General features: G+C 38.8%; 1 protein-coding gene across 1 annotated transcript in view; it reads left to right on the top strand.

The window, feature by feature from the left end:
- The window catches only part of Clpx (caseinolytic mitochondrial matrix peptidase chaperone subunit X), a 45,697-nt gene that overhangs the window by 22,458 nt on the left and 5,546 nt on the right, over nucleotides 1–17,693 (top strand). Inside the window, exons 4-12 of the mRNA XM_042687541.1 lie at nucleotides 626–780; nucleotides 1,880–2,039; nucleotides 3,501–3,542; nucleotides 9,815–9,991; nucleotides 10,389–10,553; nucleotides 11,300–11,388; nucleotides 12,580–12,744; nucleotides 15,400–15,699; nucleotides 17,217–17,309. Of these exons, the coding sequence (XP_042543475.1) occupies nucleotides 626–780; nucleotides 1,880–2,039; nucleotides 3,501–3,542; nucleotides 9,815–9,991; nucleotides 10,389–10,553; nucleotides 11,300–11,388; nucleotides 12,580–12,744; nucleotides 15,400–15,699; nucleotides 17,217–17,309 (1,346 nt within the window). The remainder of the gene's footprint in view (nucleotides 1–625; nucleotides 781–1,879; nucleotides 2,040–3,500; nucleotides 3,543–9,814; nucleotides 9,992–10,388; nucleotides 10,554–11,299; nucleotides 11,389–12,579; nucleotides 12,745–15,399; nucleotides 15,700–17,216; nucleotides 17,310–17,693) is intronic.

The raw sequence follows: 17,693 nt of genomic DNA, 5'->3' as shown, positions 1-17,693 counted from the left end.
ATCTATCTATCTATCTATCTATCTATCTATCTATCTATCTATCTCTTCTATAGCCATATTTTAAAGAGAGAGAAAGGAAAATAGAATAATCTCATTGGTCTAACATAATAAACTATTCTAACTCAGATATATTAGTGTGTATCTTTTTTTTATTTTTAGAGATTAAAATAGATTTACCTCTCAACTTTTTGGGATGTTTGAAATTTTTCATAATAAAATGTTAGATACATCCATCTATTAGTACTTTTTCACAATTCATTCAACTATTTTAGTACAGTGGTTTTAAAATTCTCTCTTTGGGCTTGACAGAAACCCAGTGGAAGTGAACAGAAGAGCGTGTACTGAGCACATCTCCTGTGTGTAAGCTAGGCTGGCTTTGCTCTGCAGGGGAGTGAACTATAATCTACACTTTGTCAGTGCTTAACTTCACTTATAGTCAGACTTTGTATTTATTCATTTATTTTTACGGTACTGCAGATTAAACCATGCCTCCAGCATGGTGGCCAAATAAGTACCCTGTCATTGATCTACACTCTTCCCTACAGTGAGTTGTTAAGACAGACTCTATTGGGATTTTTTTTTTCCTTTTTTCTTCTGCTGACCTCTTGTTTCTTTTTCATTTCAGCATCTACCCGTTTTGTCAAGTGTGAAAAATGTCATCACTTTTTTGTTGTGCTGTCTGAAGCCGATTCAAAGAAAAGCATAATTAAAGAACCTGAATCAGCAGCAGAAGCTGTAAAATTGGCATTCCAACAGAAACCACCCCCTCCCCCCAAGAAGGTATAGGTCTAATAAACATTTTTATCTTGAAAACATTTCCTTGCTTCTCAGTTTATTGTGAATCTTAACAGTAGTAGTCTAAGTACTGTAAGCTCTAAATAGTCTATCTTGCTAAATTGTTATTGCTGTTTGATATTTGGACTTATAGAACTTATTGCTTGTCCCTTTGTCATGTTTACTAAATTTAATATCAAATATAATTGGAGGATAATTAAAATGATTAGTACCACGATAATTTGAAATAGCACCAGTAATTGTATCAAAATCTATCTATGGGTTTATTTTGTTATTTTGGGGCTCTAACACCAATCTGCAGTTATTCCTCTTAAATTTGTCTCTTACAGTAAAACAGTTTCTAGTTTTAACAATGTGAGCAGAGTGCACACTAGCACTTCTAGGTCCATAGAGAGAACCAGGGTCCTTGTCTCCCTGGCCTTGTATTCTCTGTTCTGTCATGTATTAGCATACTTTTGTTGTTGTTGTTGTTGTTGTTGTTGTCATCAGTCATGGGATTTGAGCTCAGGGCCTAAGCACTGTCTTCCAACTGCTTTGCCCAAGGCTAGCTCTACGACTTTGAGCGATAGATCTACCTCTGGCTTTCTGGTGGTTTATTGGAGATAAGAGTCTCAGGGGGGGAAAAAAAAGAGTCTCAAGGACTTTTCTGCCCAGGCTGGCTTTGAACCTCGATCCTCAGATTTCAGCCTCCTGAGTAGCTAGGCTTTTAGGTATGAGTCACCAGGACCCGGGTTGTCTGAATACTTCCATTGTTTCTTACTCTCTTGCCTCCTGCCTCTGTGCCCTTCTTTCCCTGGGTTTACATGCCAGTGTGTGTCTCTATCTAAATCTATGGCAGGTTTAGTAATTCATGAATATAACTTAAGAGCAATGAGAAAGATTTCAGAAATGATATAAAATATATAACAATTTGCAAGATGCCAGGGGAATCATGCCTATAATCTTAGCTACATAATGTATCATGCTCTTAGCATTTTACTTTCATAAAAATGTTCAAATTTAAAACTTGAAGCAACTAAGTAACTTAATGTATATAGCCTTACAATAGCTTATAGTAAATTGTTCATACCTAATCATTTTTCAGATTTATAACTACCTCGACAAGTATGTTGTTGGCCAATCGTTTGCTAAGAAAGTCCTTTCAGTTGCTGTGTATAATCATTATAAGAGAATATATAATAATATCCCAGCTAATCTGAGACAGCAAGCAGAGGTGGAGAAGCAGACATCATTAACACCCAGAGGTTAGTATTTTTTGGTAATTGACCAAAATAGATTATATGCTTAGAAAACATCGTGATTTGTAACTCCTTGATTTCACCTTGAAATGTTTTTTAGTACAGTGCAGCAATTTTCAAAATACTTTTACTTTAGTGGATCATAAAATCATTGCCAATAACATTAATTTAAAAAATAGATGTGAATAGAAAATACCGAAGTACATTAATTTGTAGGTAAGGTCAGTATTATTTCTTGAAATTCAGAATCACAAAATGAATATCTTTTTGAGAGTCTCCATAAAAATGTTTGAGTGGGAATGTAGCTGAATGGTAGAGTGCTTGCCTAGCTTGCACGGAGCCATAGCCTCAGTCCCCAGCACCACAAAACAAACAAACAAGTTTGCAGGTCACTGGGGTAGAGATTGAGTTGTTGCTTTTGAACCGTTGACTTCACCTCAACTAGTTCATCATGAACAGATCATTGCAATGCTCTGTACAACTCTGAGTTCTTCTCTTTTGGGTTCAGGATACAGAATTTCATTTGCCTAAGTCAGAGATATGTGGAGATGATAACTGTTAATACAGCATATCCAGTACTCTTTCTTCTTTGGGCCCCAGCTACAGAGTGCCAGGTTAAGGGCAAATTTGTAAGTGATTCTAAGTGCAATTCCTATTAATTTTAGATTCTAATATACAGTGTATTGTACAATCTCAACTTACTGTGGATAGTGAAGCAGGTTATATTAATAATTTTACTTAAAAGTACTATGAATAGAGTTAAATGTAAATCTAAGTTTTTGTTTTGTTGTCCAGAGAGCACTAGTTCTGATTTAGATCATCATTTTAGGTTCTTTTTAGTCATTATTGTACAGTTTGAGGAAGTTCTGCTAAATACTTTATCAATAATACCTTTTGATTATCTTTAGTATCTAGTATATGTGTAACTGACTTCAATGATGACATGTTGAACTTAACTGCAAAATATAGTTATGTGGTGGTATCAGTTACTTTATTTTTAGAAAGCATAAGCCATAAGTAGTGGAGACTTGGAACCTTCATTTGTATGAAGTCCACACAGCACTGTGTAGTCTAGGAGCAAAATTTTTCTTGTTGCTTCTGTCACTAAATTAATGTTTCAGTTGTTCTATGTGCTGGAAGTACAACTGTTTTATTATATTTATAGTATGAAGGATTGTAACTCTTACTAGACTTAAATTATTGCATTCTTTTCTTAAAATAAGTAATTTTTATCTGATTTATGTGAATACTAGCAACTGAACAGCCATTATTAAGCCTGGTTTTATTTTGTTTATTATTGAAAGGATGCAGTGTATAAATAACTTATATAATGTGAAAAGCTGAAAACAATGAACACATTCTTTTAAATACATTTAGGAGTGGGCAGGAATATGGGATAATCATTGTTTCTCCAAACTAAACAAATAAGCAATATTTTCATGTTGCTGTTTTCATTTTCTTTCTTAGAGTTAGAAATAAGAAGACGGGAAGATGAATACAGATTTACAAGTAAGTGACCTCTGTACAAATCAGGTTCTCTGTGACCTCCATTCCTTTGGAGACTTGACTTGGTTAGGTGTAATTGAGTATTGCTTGCATATGACCAAGAAAGATGTATATTATCTAGGATTGTTTATCATACATGCTTTTATATACTTTCAGGACAATTTTTCGTAACTAATTTGTCTGGTTGGATTATTTTAGGTGTGTGTGTGTGTGTGTGTGTGTGTGTGTGTGTGTGTGTGTGTGTGTGTGTGTGTGTGTGTGTGTGTGTGTGTGTGTGTGTGTGTGTGTGTGTGTGTGTGTGTGTGTGTGTGTGTGTGTGTGTGTGTGTGTGTGTGTGTGTGTTTGCGCATGTGAGCCACAGCTCTACTTCTGGCCTTTTTTTTTGTTTTGGTGATTAGCTGGAGATAAGTATGGTGGACTTTCCTGCCCAGGGTGGCTTCAAAGCTTGATTCTCAGATCTTAGCCTCCAGAGTAGCTAAGATTATAAGTGTGAGCTACTGATGCCTGGCTGTTGTGATACATCTTAAAGCATAATTTAGAGAAATATAAAATGCTGTAGTTGCTGGGGGGCAGTGGCTCACACCTGTAATCCTAGCTACTCAGGAGGAGTAGCTGAGATCTGAGGATCATGGTTCAAAGCCAGCCCAGAGAAGGAAAGTCCATAAGACTTTTTTTTTTTTGTCGGTCTTGGGGCTTGAACTCTGGGTTTGGGCGCTGTCCCTGTGCTCTTCAGCTCAAGGCAAGCGCTCTACCGCTTAAGCCACAGCACCACTTCCAGTTTTCTAGTGGTTTATTGGAGATAGGAGTCTCACAGACTTTCCTGCCCAGGCTGGCTTTGAACCGTGATCCTCAGATCTCAGCCTCCTGAATAGCTAGGATTACAGGCGTGAGCCACCAGCGCCAGGCCTGTCCATGACACTTTTTTATTTTTTCGGGGGGGGAGGGGGGTCCAGTTGTGGGGCCTTAACTCTGGGCCTGGGTGCTATCCCTCAGCTCTTCAGCTCAAGGCTAGCGCTCTACCACTTGAGCCACAGCGCCACTTCCGGCTTTTTTCTTTTTTGCTTATGTGATGCTGAGGAATCAAACCCAGGGCCACCTTCCCAGCCCCTCCATGACACTTTTATCTCCAATGAACCACCAGAAAACCAGAAGTGGCACTGTAGCTCAAGTGGTAGAGCGCTTGCCTTGAGCGGAAGAGCTGAGGGACAGCTCCCAGATCCAGAATTCAAGCCCCACAACCAACAACAACAACAAAAAATGCTGTAGTTTACCTCTATTACTGCATACATATTATACGAATTGCATTTTTAAAGCTATAGTTTGCTGTTACATATACATACATACATACATACACACACATGCACACATATATATACACATACTTTTAAACATACTGGAAATTAACACTCTAGTGGAGGTAGATTATCTTTGAGCTACTCTTTGCAGAAACACAGCTTTTTTTTTTTTAAGTGTTTATGAAACTTAATTTAGTATTGCATATTATGAGTAAGTTCTAGTTACTGTTTCCAGTTCTTGATTGCTCCTGTAAGCATCAGATGGTCTAAAGGAGATGGTATGTGTGGAAGGACCTAATATACCAAGGACCATTCTGATGTCTTATAGCCATTCCTTTGGAGATAGATAGTTCTGTGATAATAAAGTTCACAGAGATTTTTCTCTTTTTTCTTTTTTTTGCTGGTCCTGGGGCTTGGGCGATATCCCTGAGCCTCTTTGTGCTCAAGGTTAATACTCTACCTACCACTTGAGCCACAGCACCACTTCTGGCTTTTTCTAACTGGTTTTTTCTAACTAGTTTATTAGAGATAGAGTCTCACGGACTTTTCGGCTAGGGCTGGCTTTGAACAGTGATCCTCAGATCTCAGCCTCCTGAGTAGCTAGGATTATAGGCCTGAGCCACCAGTACCCAGATTATTTGAAATTTTAGTTTGCCTTTGAATCAAATAGTATATATGTGTTTGAAGTGTGCTACAAGTGGGTGAGTCATGATAATATAACTCGTTTACCACTTCCAACATGACATTTATTACATTTAAGAAAATTGTCGCTGGATGCAGTGACTCATGCCTGTCATCCTACTTGAGAGGTGGAGATTTGGAGGGTCATGGGGCCAGGCCTGCCCAGGCAAAAAGTTTATAGGACTTCATCTCAGCCAATAAAAACTGGACATGGTGGGTGTGTCTGTCATCTCAGGTACAAGAAATGTAAATAGCAAGATGGAAATCTGAGAATCTGAGGCTAACCTGGGCATAAAAGTGAAATATTAAAAAAAAAGAGAAAGGGTTGGGGACTTGAATCAAGTGATAGAATGCCTACGCCACAACCAGTAAGTGCAAGGTCCTGAGTTCAAACCCTAGTGCCACAAAAGAATAAAAATCTCTCTCTGTCCCTGTCTCTGTCTTTCTTCCCCCTTTCTCCCTCCATCTCTCGTGTGTGTGTATGTGTGTGTGTGTGTAAGTTTTAAGCCAGGTTTAGTGGCACATGAATGTAATCCCAGTTCTCAGGAGATAAAAACAGAGGTGTAAGAAGATCCCAAGTTCAAAGCTAATCTCAACTACATAGCAAGATACTGTCTCAAAAAAAAAAGGGCTGGGGGGGGCGGGGGGGAAGGAGAAGGATTCGGATTGCAGGGGAGGGGGGAGGCTGGGAAGGGATGTGAAGGGTAAACCAAAGGAGGAGGCTGCAATGCTTGGTAAGAAATGTACGCATTATCCTGCCCATGTAATTGTAACCCCTCTGTACAGTATGTTCACAAATAAAATAAAATTAAAAATAAAAATAAAAATAAAAAAAGGGCTGGGAAGGTGGCTCAGTAGTAGAGCACTTGCCTTGCATGCATGAGGCCCTGGGTTCAATTCCTCAGCACCAGATAAGCAAAAAGAAAAAAGCCAGAAGTGGCGCTGTGGTTCAAGTGGTAGAGCGCTAGCCTTGAGCTGAAGAGCTGAGGGACAGCGGCAAGGCCCAGAGTTCAGGCCCCACAACTGGACCAAAAAAAACCAAAAAAACAAAAATCAAAAAAAAAAAAGGAAGAGGGCTGGGAAGGTGGCTCTGTGGCTCAAGTCACCACTTGAGCAAAAGAAGCTCAGGGATAGTACCCAGGCCCTGAGTTCAAGCCCCAGGACTTGGGGGGGGCGGGGGGGAAGGGATATAAAATCCAAATAAACTTTACATGTATGTATTACTTACATTTCATAACCCCAAAATACAATCAAATATGCTATCTGTATTGTTATAAATTTGGTTTGGCAGCTAGTGAAACTAGTAGTAAAGTCTGTAGTTAATATTGACCTATTAATGGTTCAATGTAATTTAAATGTTAAAAAAAGTAATCATAAGCCGGGCGCCGGTGGCTCATGCCTGTAATCCTAGCTACTCAGGAGGCTGAGATCTGAGGATCACAGTTCAAAGCTAGCCCAGGCAGGAAAGTCCATGAGACTCTTATCTCCAATAAACCGCTAGCGGAAGTGGCGCTGTGGCTCAAGCAGTAGAGTGCTTGCCTTGAGCTGAAGAGCTCAGGGACAGTGCCAAAGCCCAGAGTTCAAGCCCCACAACTGACGAAAAAAAGGTAATCATATTGCTGGGTGCCGGTGGCTCATACCTGTAATATTAGCTACTCAGGAGGCTGAGATAGGAGGATTGAGGTTCAAAGCCAGCCGGGGCAGGAAAGTCCCTGAGACTGACCAAAAAAAAAAAAGTTTCTATTCAATATAATTATAAATTGCCTTTACTTAAGTTCCTAAATGTGATTACTTTTTTTTTTTTTTTAAATCATCATGGGACTTAAACTCTGGGCCTGGGCACTGTCCCTCAGCTCTTCAGCTCAAGGCTAGCACTCTACCAATTGAGCCACAGTGCCACTGCCAGTTTTCTGGTGGTTTATTGGAGATACAAGTCTATAGACTTTCCTGCCCAGGCTGGCTGTGAACAGCGGTTCTCAGATCTTAGCCTTCTGAGTAGTTAGGATGATAGGCATGAGATACTGTTGCCCAGCTAGAAACAAGTATTTCAAAAGCTTAAATATAATTTATTACTGTGTACAACTTAGTTGTATCCTACATAGGATTTTAGGTCCTAAAGTTAGGGCATTATGACCAAAGCTATATCTAACAAAATTATTATTATTATTTTTTTTTTTGGGTCCGGTTGTGGGGCCTGAACTCTGGGCCTGGGCGCTGTCCCTCAGCTCTTCAGCTCAAGGCTCTACCACTTGAGCCACAATGCCACTTCCGGCTTTTTTCATTTTGCTTATGTGGTGCTGAGGAATTGAACCCAGGGCCTCAGGCATGCAGGGCAAGCGCTCTACCACTGAGCTATCTTCCCAGCCCACAAAATTATTTTCATAAGGCCCTTTGGAAATCACATTTCTTAGACTGATATAATTGGTTTCTCCATCATTGAAACTTAGTACTCTTTCCTAATCTGAGTGCCACATGAACTTCTTAGCTTGCACATAAGGACTATATTAAATGAATAATTAGACACTTGGAAAAATAGCTGATGAGCTCCATGTGTTAACCATTATCCTAGATTCCTTACTCATAGTTCCCATGATAAAGAAATTTCTATAGTGATAGACAGGGATGGAGACTTACTGACAGAACCTGGGTCATCTGATGGATACTCATAATGGAATGATAGACATCACCTTACTATTTGTTATTCCTCCTTTTTAAACTTTGCCAGATGATAGTAGCTCACTCCAATAAACCTAGCTATTCAGGAGGCTGAGATCTAAGGATCACAGTTCAAAGCCAGCCCATGAAGGAAAGTCCATGGGACTTATCTCCACTAAACTACCAAAAAAGTGGGAAATGAAGCTATAACTCAAGTGATAGAGCACTAGCCTTGAGCAAAAGAAGCTCAGGGATAGCGCCCAGACCCTCGGTTCAAGCCTCAGGACCAGCACAAAAAACAAACAAACAAAAAAACTCATGTTGTTCCACTGTAGTTTTCTCTTGTAATTTTGTTCAGATGATTCATCTAAATTATTTTCCCCATGGATCAAAGGTAAATTAAAGCCAGGTCCATTCCCATGGTATCATAATTTCTAACTAGATTTTGCTGAAATTAAAAATGGAAACAACTCCTTCTACCACCCCCCTAAAAAAAACAAAAACTACTTTGCTAGTGACAACTTAATGGAACTCCAATAGGAAATGGGGCTTCCTTATTTAATGTGCATTATAATGAGGCATAACAGTGAATTATTCACCTGTCATTAACTTTCAAGTGGAGCATGACTTAAACTCAAGTATTATTTGTTGAACACCTGGTAGTTTTATTAATCAGAATAACTCTTTACTTAAGTATGAAGACAGTGTAAAAGAAACATCTAGTTGGAATTAGGACTATAATAATAGGTATATTTACTGAACCATTATTTTGTTGATTGGATTTAAAATAGTCATTAGAAAACACTGATAAAATTAGCCAATAAAGCAAGTATACGCTTTTTTGCGGGGACCCAGCTGATAAACTGGTACTTTGCCAGCAGATTCAATCCCACCTAGTTAGGCATTGTGTCTATATTGAAAGAGCTAGAGCAGTCCAGTTGAGAGCCAATAAAGTCAGGGGTTCAGATTGCACTAGGAATGGTAAGGTTTACCACCCGTGCCTTTCATGGCATACTCATAGATGCGGAAGAGACTGAAAAGGACACGTATCTCAGTGTTTTCATTGTAGGTGAGGAAGTAGTTCCAAGAAAGTTGTGACTTTCTTGGCCCCCATAACCAGGAAGCAACAATGCTGGACTAGAACTCAACTTCTCTCAGGACATTGTTTTCCTCTTTCTCTCCTTTTTATTTGTACCAAAGACAAGTAATAGTTTTTTTTATCTTTCAAAATACCTCCTTATCAGTAGCCTTCTACTTTAGCTGTGTGTTTGAAATTGATAGAACAGGTGGTATTGCTATTTCATAGGTTAGGAAATAGAATCAGAAAGATTACATGACTTGCTCAGTTGGAAACAAAAGATAGCTAGAGCTTCTGACTCCTACTGCTGAGCTTCCCAACATGCTGTCTGCCTCTGTGTGACATAGCCTCATTCTTGTACATTACATAGATGAGGGTGAAGAGGCTCCCATTCCTTGAGGTTCTTTGTATTATAATCATAGGTTATAAATTTGTCACTAGATAATTGATGCTTTTCTTTTTAGGTAAGAAATATTTAAATATTCAGATTTCTCTAATGAGGTGCTTGTTTTAGATGTAGGGTTTTACAGGGCACAACTAGAATAATTCTTTTGTTACTCTTTCAGAATTGCTTCAGATTGCTGGAATTAGTCCTCATGGTAATGCTTTAGGAGCATCCATGCAGCAACAAGTAAATCAACAAATACCTCAGGAAAAACGAGGAGGTGAAGTATTGGATTCTTCTCATGATGACATAAAACTTGAAAAAAGTAATATTTTGCTGCTTGGACCAACTGGGTCAGGTAAATAACTTTCTGGGAATTTCACAACTCATTAAAAAAAACAGCAATAAATGATTCTGATGGTTCTGTAGCTTATATCTTGTAAATGTGAGTTGTGACTCATAAAGGAGTGAAAAAAAATCTTAAGATTGATGGTTTTAGATGGGATATATTGTCAGTGTTCCCTGTTTAACCTCAAGGTAAATTCGAAACGTTGCTGTGTTTCCCTTCAGGACTATCCCTAACAAGACAATATATTAACTAAATTCTTAGAAGGAATTGTGAAATAAATAAGATACAGTTAGATCTGAATAATAATAGAGAAAAGATACAACATTTAACTTGTCCAGTACACACTTGTTTTTTTCATTTTTGTAAAAATAGTATGTATCATATACCTTTTAATTACTGTTTGTAGGTAAAACCCTGCTGGCACAAACGCTGGCTAAATGCCTTGATGTTCCTTTTGCTATCTGTGACTGTACGACATTGACTCAGGCTGGATATGTAGGTGAAGATATTGAATCTGTGATTGCCAAACTGCTCCAAGATGCCAACTATAATGTGGAAAAAGCACAACAAGGTATGTCTTAAGTGCGGTTTGTCCCCAGATTTACTTTATTAGCAAAGAAGTATTTTGAGTCAAGGGCTGATATTCCATTGTTACATAAAAGTGTCTGTCACATACTTTTTTAGTATACCAACTGAGAGCCATAAGTCTGTTTTGTCTTGTGACTAAGATGGCTGCTGCTAGAGTGAAAACACCAAGTTACTATTCCATTATGTCCTTAATGCTGTTGTTGCTTTGCTTGTTCTAACTCCCTTCTAGACTCCTAATGCTGGGTTTAGGGAAAGGGTGGAGAGTGGTAAATATAGAAGAGTGCAGAATGGATGAGTCAGGGTGCTGCATTTCTCCTCTGTCCTCTGTGCTTACTTATGTGAAGAGCTCAACAACTTTCTGTCCAAATTTCTTCATAAGAACATGGGTGGGAAAAAGTGAGCTAAAGTTTTGTTAGTGTCAGAAATATATATTCCCCTCATACCTCATGCTTCTACTTAGCTTCCCATAATAAAAAAACAGGGATACATTAGAAGGGTAAATAACTATTGTCAAAATTTTTCGTTATCATACTCAAATGATATGGAATGGAATAACTAGATGCACAAAATCATAAGAGATAATAGTAGTATTTTAAAACTATCAAGCATATGTTAAGTATGAAAAACTGAATAACCTTGCTCTGTAGCCATCTAGTAGTGTTTTAAAACTGAGACTATCTTGTGTCTTACCTTTTTCATATTATAAATAGAATCCTCCTTAAATTATAGGAATTGTCTTTCTGGATGAAGTAGATAAGATTGGCAGTGTGCCAGGCATTCATCAGTTACGGGATGTAGGTGGAGAAGGCGTTCAGCAAGTAAGCAGTTGAATATTTTGTTCAAGCCCACTAAAAGGAAGGGAATACATCAAACCTCCCAAATATTGTACGTTTGGTTTCACATTCAGCTAGATTCTGCTTCATTTCTCCTAGCCTAAACTTCACATACTGTTGTAAAGTAGCTCAGATCCTCAAAGAAAATTATTGATGATTTTAAATAGCAAATTTCCTTTCTTAGGAAATTAAAAATGTTTTAAAGAACAGAACAAGTGAAAATTAATCCTTGGGGTTTTTCGTTTGTTTGTTTGTCAGTATTGGGATTAAAACTCAGGGCCTTGAACTTGATTGGCTTGCTTGCCTGGCTGGCATTCTATCACTAAGTCATGCCACCAGCCCAACTTTTTGTTGGTTATTTTGGAGATGCAGTCTCACAGATTTTTCTGCCTGTGTTGGCCTTGAACTGTCATCCTCTGGATGTCAGCCTCCCAAGTAGCTGGAATTACAGCCACCAGCTCTTGGCATCTTTGTTGTTTTTATTCCTCAAAGGCCCAGTAAACATTTCTAGACTCTTGAAGGAAGTTCTGATTCCAGCTAGACATGAATGATCCATACCTATTTCTCACTCCTCCCATTTAGTTAGAAGATGGATATAAAACAGTGTTTCACTCCCTGCAGAGTCATAATTAAAGTCACAATGGTCTTTTTGGCCAACTTAACCTTTTAATGGCAACTAATTATGATAAACTAAAGACTGAAAAAAATTGCATCAATTTTTTTTGACAGACATAGAAAAGTGATCACACTTAAAAATTTTGCTGGGAAATTTTTCTGTGAAGGCATCTCAAAATACAGATATTTTCAAAATTTAACATAGTAGGATAGAATTTTATGTGAAAGATATTTTTTTCCAAATTTTGAATGTTTTTGTCATGTTTATTCTGTCTTTACATCAGAACTAGGATTTTACCATCAAAAACACTTCTAAGACTGTTTCCTGGGTTACAATATATCAGATTATTTCAAATAAGTTCATATTTCAAATAATTCATGAATTATTAATGTGCTAAATGAATCTGATTTTCATGTTAGTTGTAGAAATGCGGGAGTTTCCATTAAATATTATTAACCATAACTACATATTATCTTCCTCCCGTTGAATCCCATTACCTAAAGTATGGTAATTAATATACTTTTATACTGATGTTAACAAATTATTCATTCTTTATTCAGGGCTTATTAAAACTACTAGAAGGCACAATAGTCAATGTTCCAGAAAAGAATTCCCGAAAGCTACGTGGCGAAACAGTTCAAGTTGACACAACAAATGTCCTATTTGTTGCATCTGGTGCTTTCAATGGCTTAGACAGAATTATCAGCAGAAGGAAAAATGAAAAGGTAAATTTTCTGAGGGCTTTTGCAAAACATTTAAAGAGAATGGATATTCAGCTTTTATTCTTGGATCCAGTCATTATTATTATTATCTGTTTATTAATTTTTCTTGGCTGGTCTTGGGGCTTGAACTCTGCCTTGGTAAGCTTCTTTTGTTCAATGCTAGCACTCTATCACTTGAGCCACAGCTCCAATACTGGCTTCTTTTGGTAGTTTAATGGAGATAAGAGTCTCATGGACTTTCATGCCTGGGTTGGCTTTGATCCACGATCCTCAGACCTCAGCCTCCTGAGTAGCTAGGATTTCAGGCATGAGCTACCAGTGCCCATCCAGTCATTATATTTTCTTAGATCATATCAGAAACATTCCTAGTTGTTTTCATTTTAGATCAGTAAATTAAAGGATTTAAAAATGTCTTCATGTATGAACATTCTTAAAGTGTAAATATATCAGTTGTACATTTTGTCTAACAAGTTCTGTTTTGTTATTTGAAATTGCTATCACACAGGCTTGTTCATTCTGTCTGCCCATTTCAACAGAGTTCAGTAAATAGCCTTGGATTATGTCTTAAATCATATCTAGCATTTACGAGTAGAAGGAAGGGCTGGAGTCTTTTCCTTACGTTTCATTATGCATTCTAACAAACCCTGATATATTTCTGGTGGTACTTTGGTTTGAATTCAGGGCTTAGAACTTGTTAGACAGGTACTCTGCTGCCTGGCCCCTAGCTCTTTTTACTTTTATTTTTCTAATAGATTCTTACTCAGGGTCTCTTTTATTCTGGACAGTGGCCCTCCTATTTTTATGTTTCTCACTTAGCTGGATGATAGGCACACACCATCATGCCCAGATTTTATTGATTAAGATGAATTCTCAAAAAAATTTTTTGCCTAGGTGGCCTTGATCTTCAATTCTTTTGATCTCAGGCTCCTGAGTAGCTAGGATTACATTATTACTCTGCCTAGCTATAAGCATTGATTTTTTAAATTAAATTAGTTTATTTTTGCCAGTCCTGGGGCTTGAACTCAGGGCCTGGGCACTGTACTTGAGCTTCTTTTGTTCAAGGCTAGCACTCTACCACTTGAGCCACAGCACCACTTCTGTTTTTTTCTGTTTATGTGGTACTGAGGAATCAATGGAACCCACGGCTTCATGCATGCTAGGCAAGCACTACCTTTAAGCCACATTCCCAGCCCCCTGATACTAATTTATAATTAATACTTTCAAATAGGAGTTGATACTAGAAACCTAAAGAACAAGAGAATTAATCAGTAGCATAGAAGGGAAATTTGGGTGCTGGATGGTGTGGTTCATGGTAGAGCATTTGCAAAGTGATCAGTTTCCTGAGTTCAATCTCTAGTACTGTTTTGTTTTTTTGTTTTTGTTTTGTTTTTTTGGTCGGTTATGGGTAGAGAGCTCAAGGCAAGCTCTCTACCACTTGAGCCACAGCGCCACTTCTAGTTTTCTGGTGGTTTATTGGAGATAAGAGTCTCATGGACTTTTCCTGCCCGGGCTGGCTTTGAACTAAGACCCTCAGATCTCAGCCTCCTGAGTAGCTAGGATTACAGATGTGAGCCACCAATGCCCAGCTTCTAGTACTGTTTTTAAAGAGAAAGAGGGCTGGAAAAGTGGTTCAATGGTAGAGTGCTTACCTTGTATGCATGAGGCCCTGGGTTTGATTCCTCAGCACCACATACACAGAAAAAGCTGAAAGTGGCACTGTAGCTCAAGTGGTAGAGCACGCTGAAGAGCTGAGGGACAGTGCCCAGGCCCAGAGTTCAAACCCCACGACCAACAAAAATAATAAATAAAAAAAAAAAGAAAAGTAGGGCTGGGAAGGTGGCTCAGTGGTAGAGTGCTTGCCTTGCATGCATGAGGCCCTGGGATTGATTCCTCAGCACCACATAAGCAGAAAAAGCTGGAAGTGGCACTGTGGCTCAAGTGGTAGAACACTAGCCTTGAGCTGAAGAGCTGAGGGATAGCGCCTCTGTCCAGAGTTCGGACCCCACAGCCAAAGAAAAAAGAAAAGTCATAATTTTGATCTAATGGAAATTAAATCACTCCACTTAACCGTGAATTTCTTAATGAAAAATAGTGATAAATCTCAGACAGACCTGAGTGTTCAGATCTTGGATTTGCTACTTAAAGTAGTTAGGAGCCAGTTGCAGGTAGCTCAAGCCTATAATCCTAGCTACTCAGAAGGCTGAGAACTAAGGTTCTCAGTTCAAAGCCAGCCCAGGCAGGAAAAGTTCATGAGACCCTTATCTCCAATAAACCACTCAGAAAACTGGAAGTGTTGCAGTGGCTCAAGTGGTAGAGTGCTTGCCTTGCATGCATGAGGCCCTGGGTTCGATTCCTCAGCACCACATAAGCAAAAAAAGCCAGAAGTGGTGCTGTGGCTCAAGTGGTAGAGCGCTAGCCTTGAGCTGAAGAGCTGAGGAACAGCGCCCAGTTCCAGAGTTCAAACCCCATGACCGGAAAAAAAACAAACAGGGCTTATATACTAAGCTTCAAGAACTGTTTTATGCTTTTCTAATGTGAATTATAATGGAACTTGTAGAGTTCTTGCAGAGCGTACATGAGATATGTACTTCAAGTAATATAACTTCCTTCTACTATATATAATAAGCATCCTTATCACATGCATCATTTCTTTGGCAGTATCTTGGATTTGGAACACCATCTAATCTGGGAAAAGGCAGGAGGGCTGCAGCGGCTGCAGACCTTGCTAATCGAAGTGGGGAATCAAATACTCATCAAGATATTGAAGAAAAAGATCGGTTATTACGTCATGTGGAAGCCAGAGATCTTATCGAGTTTGGCATGATTCCTGAGTTTGTGGGACGGTTGCCCGTGGTGGTTCCTTTGCATAGCCTAGATGAGAAAACACTTGTACAAATACTAACTGAGCCACGGAATGCCGTTATTCCTCAGTACCAGGCCTTATTCAGCATGGATAAGGTTAGGTTTCATTTTTCATATTTATGTTTTTTCTCACTGTTGAAATGCTACATAAATTAGTTTCATAGATTAAAAAGAATCCTAAAAGAATCCTGTTTATCTGTAATACCAAGAAAGGCATACTATGTTACATTAAGCATTTGAGAGCTTTCTGAATTAAAATCATCATTAGAACATAAAATGCAAGGACGTGTGTGTGCATGTGCGCATGCGTGGAATCATTAACTTACCTCTTCCTCTCCATGCCCAATACACAGGATTGTCCTTTGAACCTTGGTATTGTAAATGCTTTTACTGCGACATACTATGTGCACATTCATACACTTTCATCTAATTAAGGTTTTATTAGTTCCCACATTTCTGTCCTCGTAAACACATCCAAACAACACGTTTGGGTTAGCATCTTCAAATATCAGTTTTCTTCTCTCTGTTGCCACTACATCAAGTTATTCATCTTATCATTTTTCACCTCAGCCCATGCATTTTATCCTGATAAGTTTCCCTTCTTAAGCCTGTCTCTGACCACCACCACCAAAATACTACCTTCTATACATTCACAGTGAATCATTTTTTAGTATTGATCACATATTAAGTTCTTGATGTTTATTCAATGAGTGTACATAGGCTGATTCTTTTTTTTTTTTCTTTTGTTTTGTTGGTCATGGGTCTTGAACTCTGGGCCCTGGGTGCTGTCCCTGAGCTCTTTGGCTCAAGGCAAGCACTCTACCACTTGAGCCACAGCACCACTTCTGGTTTCCTGGTGGTTTATTGGAGATAAGAGTCTCACAAACTTTCCTGCCCAGTCTGGCTTTGAACCATCATCTTCAGATCTCAGCCTCCTGAGTAGCTAGGATTACAGGAGTGAGCCACCAGTGCCTATCTACACAGGCTGATTCTTTTACTCTCTTGCTTAAAATCCTTCAGTGGCTCTGAATCTTACTTAGATAATCACGTCACTGATCCTGGACACCAGGGGCATGCACTGGGCTCTTAATATGTAAGGGTTCAGCAAATGTTGAAAGAAGAACATCTCAACCCAGAAAACCTCTTCAAAGACTACAAACAAACTTGTGATTCATAAGACTGGTACTGTCATGGTTTAATTGATTAAAAAAAGAAGGTTTCTTGAAGGCAGGGTTCTAAGACATCATAAGAAATAATTACCTTACTATTTGAACACTAGTGTTTGGAAATTTGTAGTAATTAAGAGAGACTTACTTGAATTTACCTTTGTTGTACCAGGTCAGTGATACTCTGTCTCCACAGAGAGACAGCATAGGACCAGTCAAGACACACAGATGTTGGGCTTGCCTGTGTGTCAAGAATCACCGAATCACTTTAACACTCTAAACTAACTTATCTGTGAAGTTGGGCCTTTTTCCCCACATTTTAATTGTAAAATTATGTGTCTAAGAGGAGTAATGATGATGATAGGTGGCTGTAGTTAGTAGATGTTGTATGATTATATAAGGAAAATAATCAGGCATTATCTGAGTTTCTTCTCAATCTCTCTGTAGTGTGAACTGAATGTTACTGAAGATGCTTTGAAAGCCATAGCTAAATTGGCACTAGAACGAAAAACAGGTGCACGAGGCCTTCGGTCCATAATGGTAAGTTGGCATTACTTTCTTTTTTTTGGTGGGGGAGGTCAGTTGTGGGGCCTGAACTCTGGGCCTGGGCACTGTCCCTCAACTTATCAGTTCAAGGCCACTTCCAGCCTTTTCTACTTATGTGGTGCTAAGGAATTGAACCCAGAGCCTCATGCATGGGAGGCAAGCACTCTGCCACTGAGCCACATTCCCAGCCCTGGCATTACCCTTTTTCTTTTTTTTTGTTGGTTGTGGGGCTTGAACTCTAGGTTTGGGCACCATCCTTGCACTCTTCAGCTCAAGGTGAGCATTCTACTGCTTGAGCCACAGCACCACTTCCAGTTTTCTAGTGGTTTATTGGAGGTAAGAGTTTCACGGGCTTTCCTGCCTAGGCTGGCTTTGAAC

This window comes from Dipodomys spectabilis, unplaced genomic scaffold (genome assembly GCF_019054845.1).
Source record: "Dipodomys spectabilis isolate Male_0828 unplaced genomic scaffold, ASM1905484v1 ptg000108l, whole genome shotgun sequence".
NCBI lineage: Eukaryota > Metazoa > Chordata > Mammalia > Rodentia > Heteromyidae > Dipodomys > Dipodomys spectabilis.
Note: the sequence above shows the minus strand (reverse complement) of the source record. Positions and strands in the feature narration are given on the sequence as shown.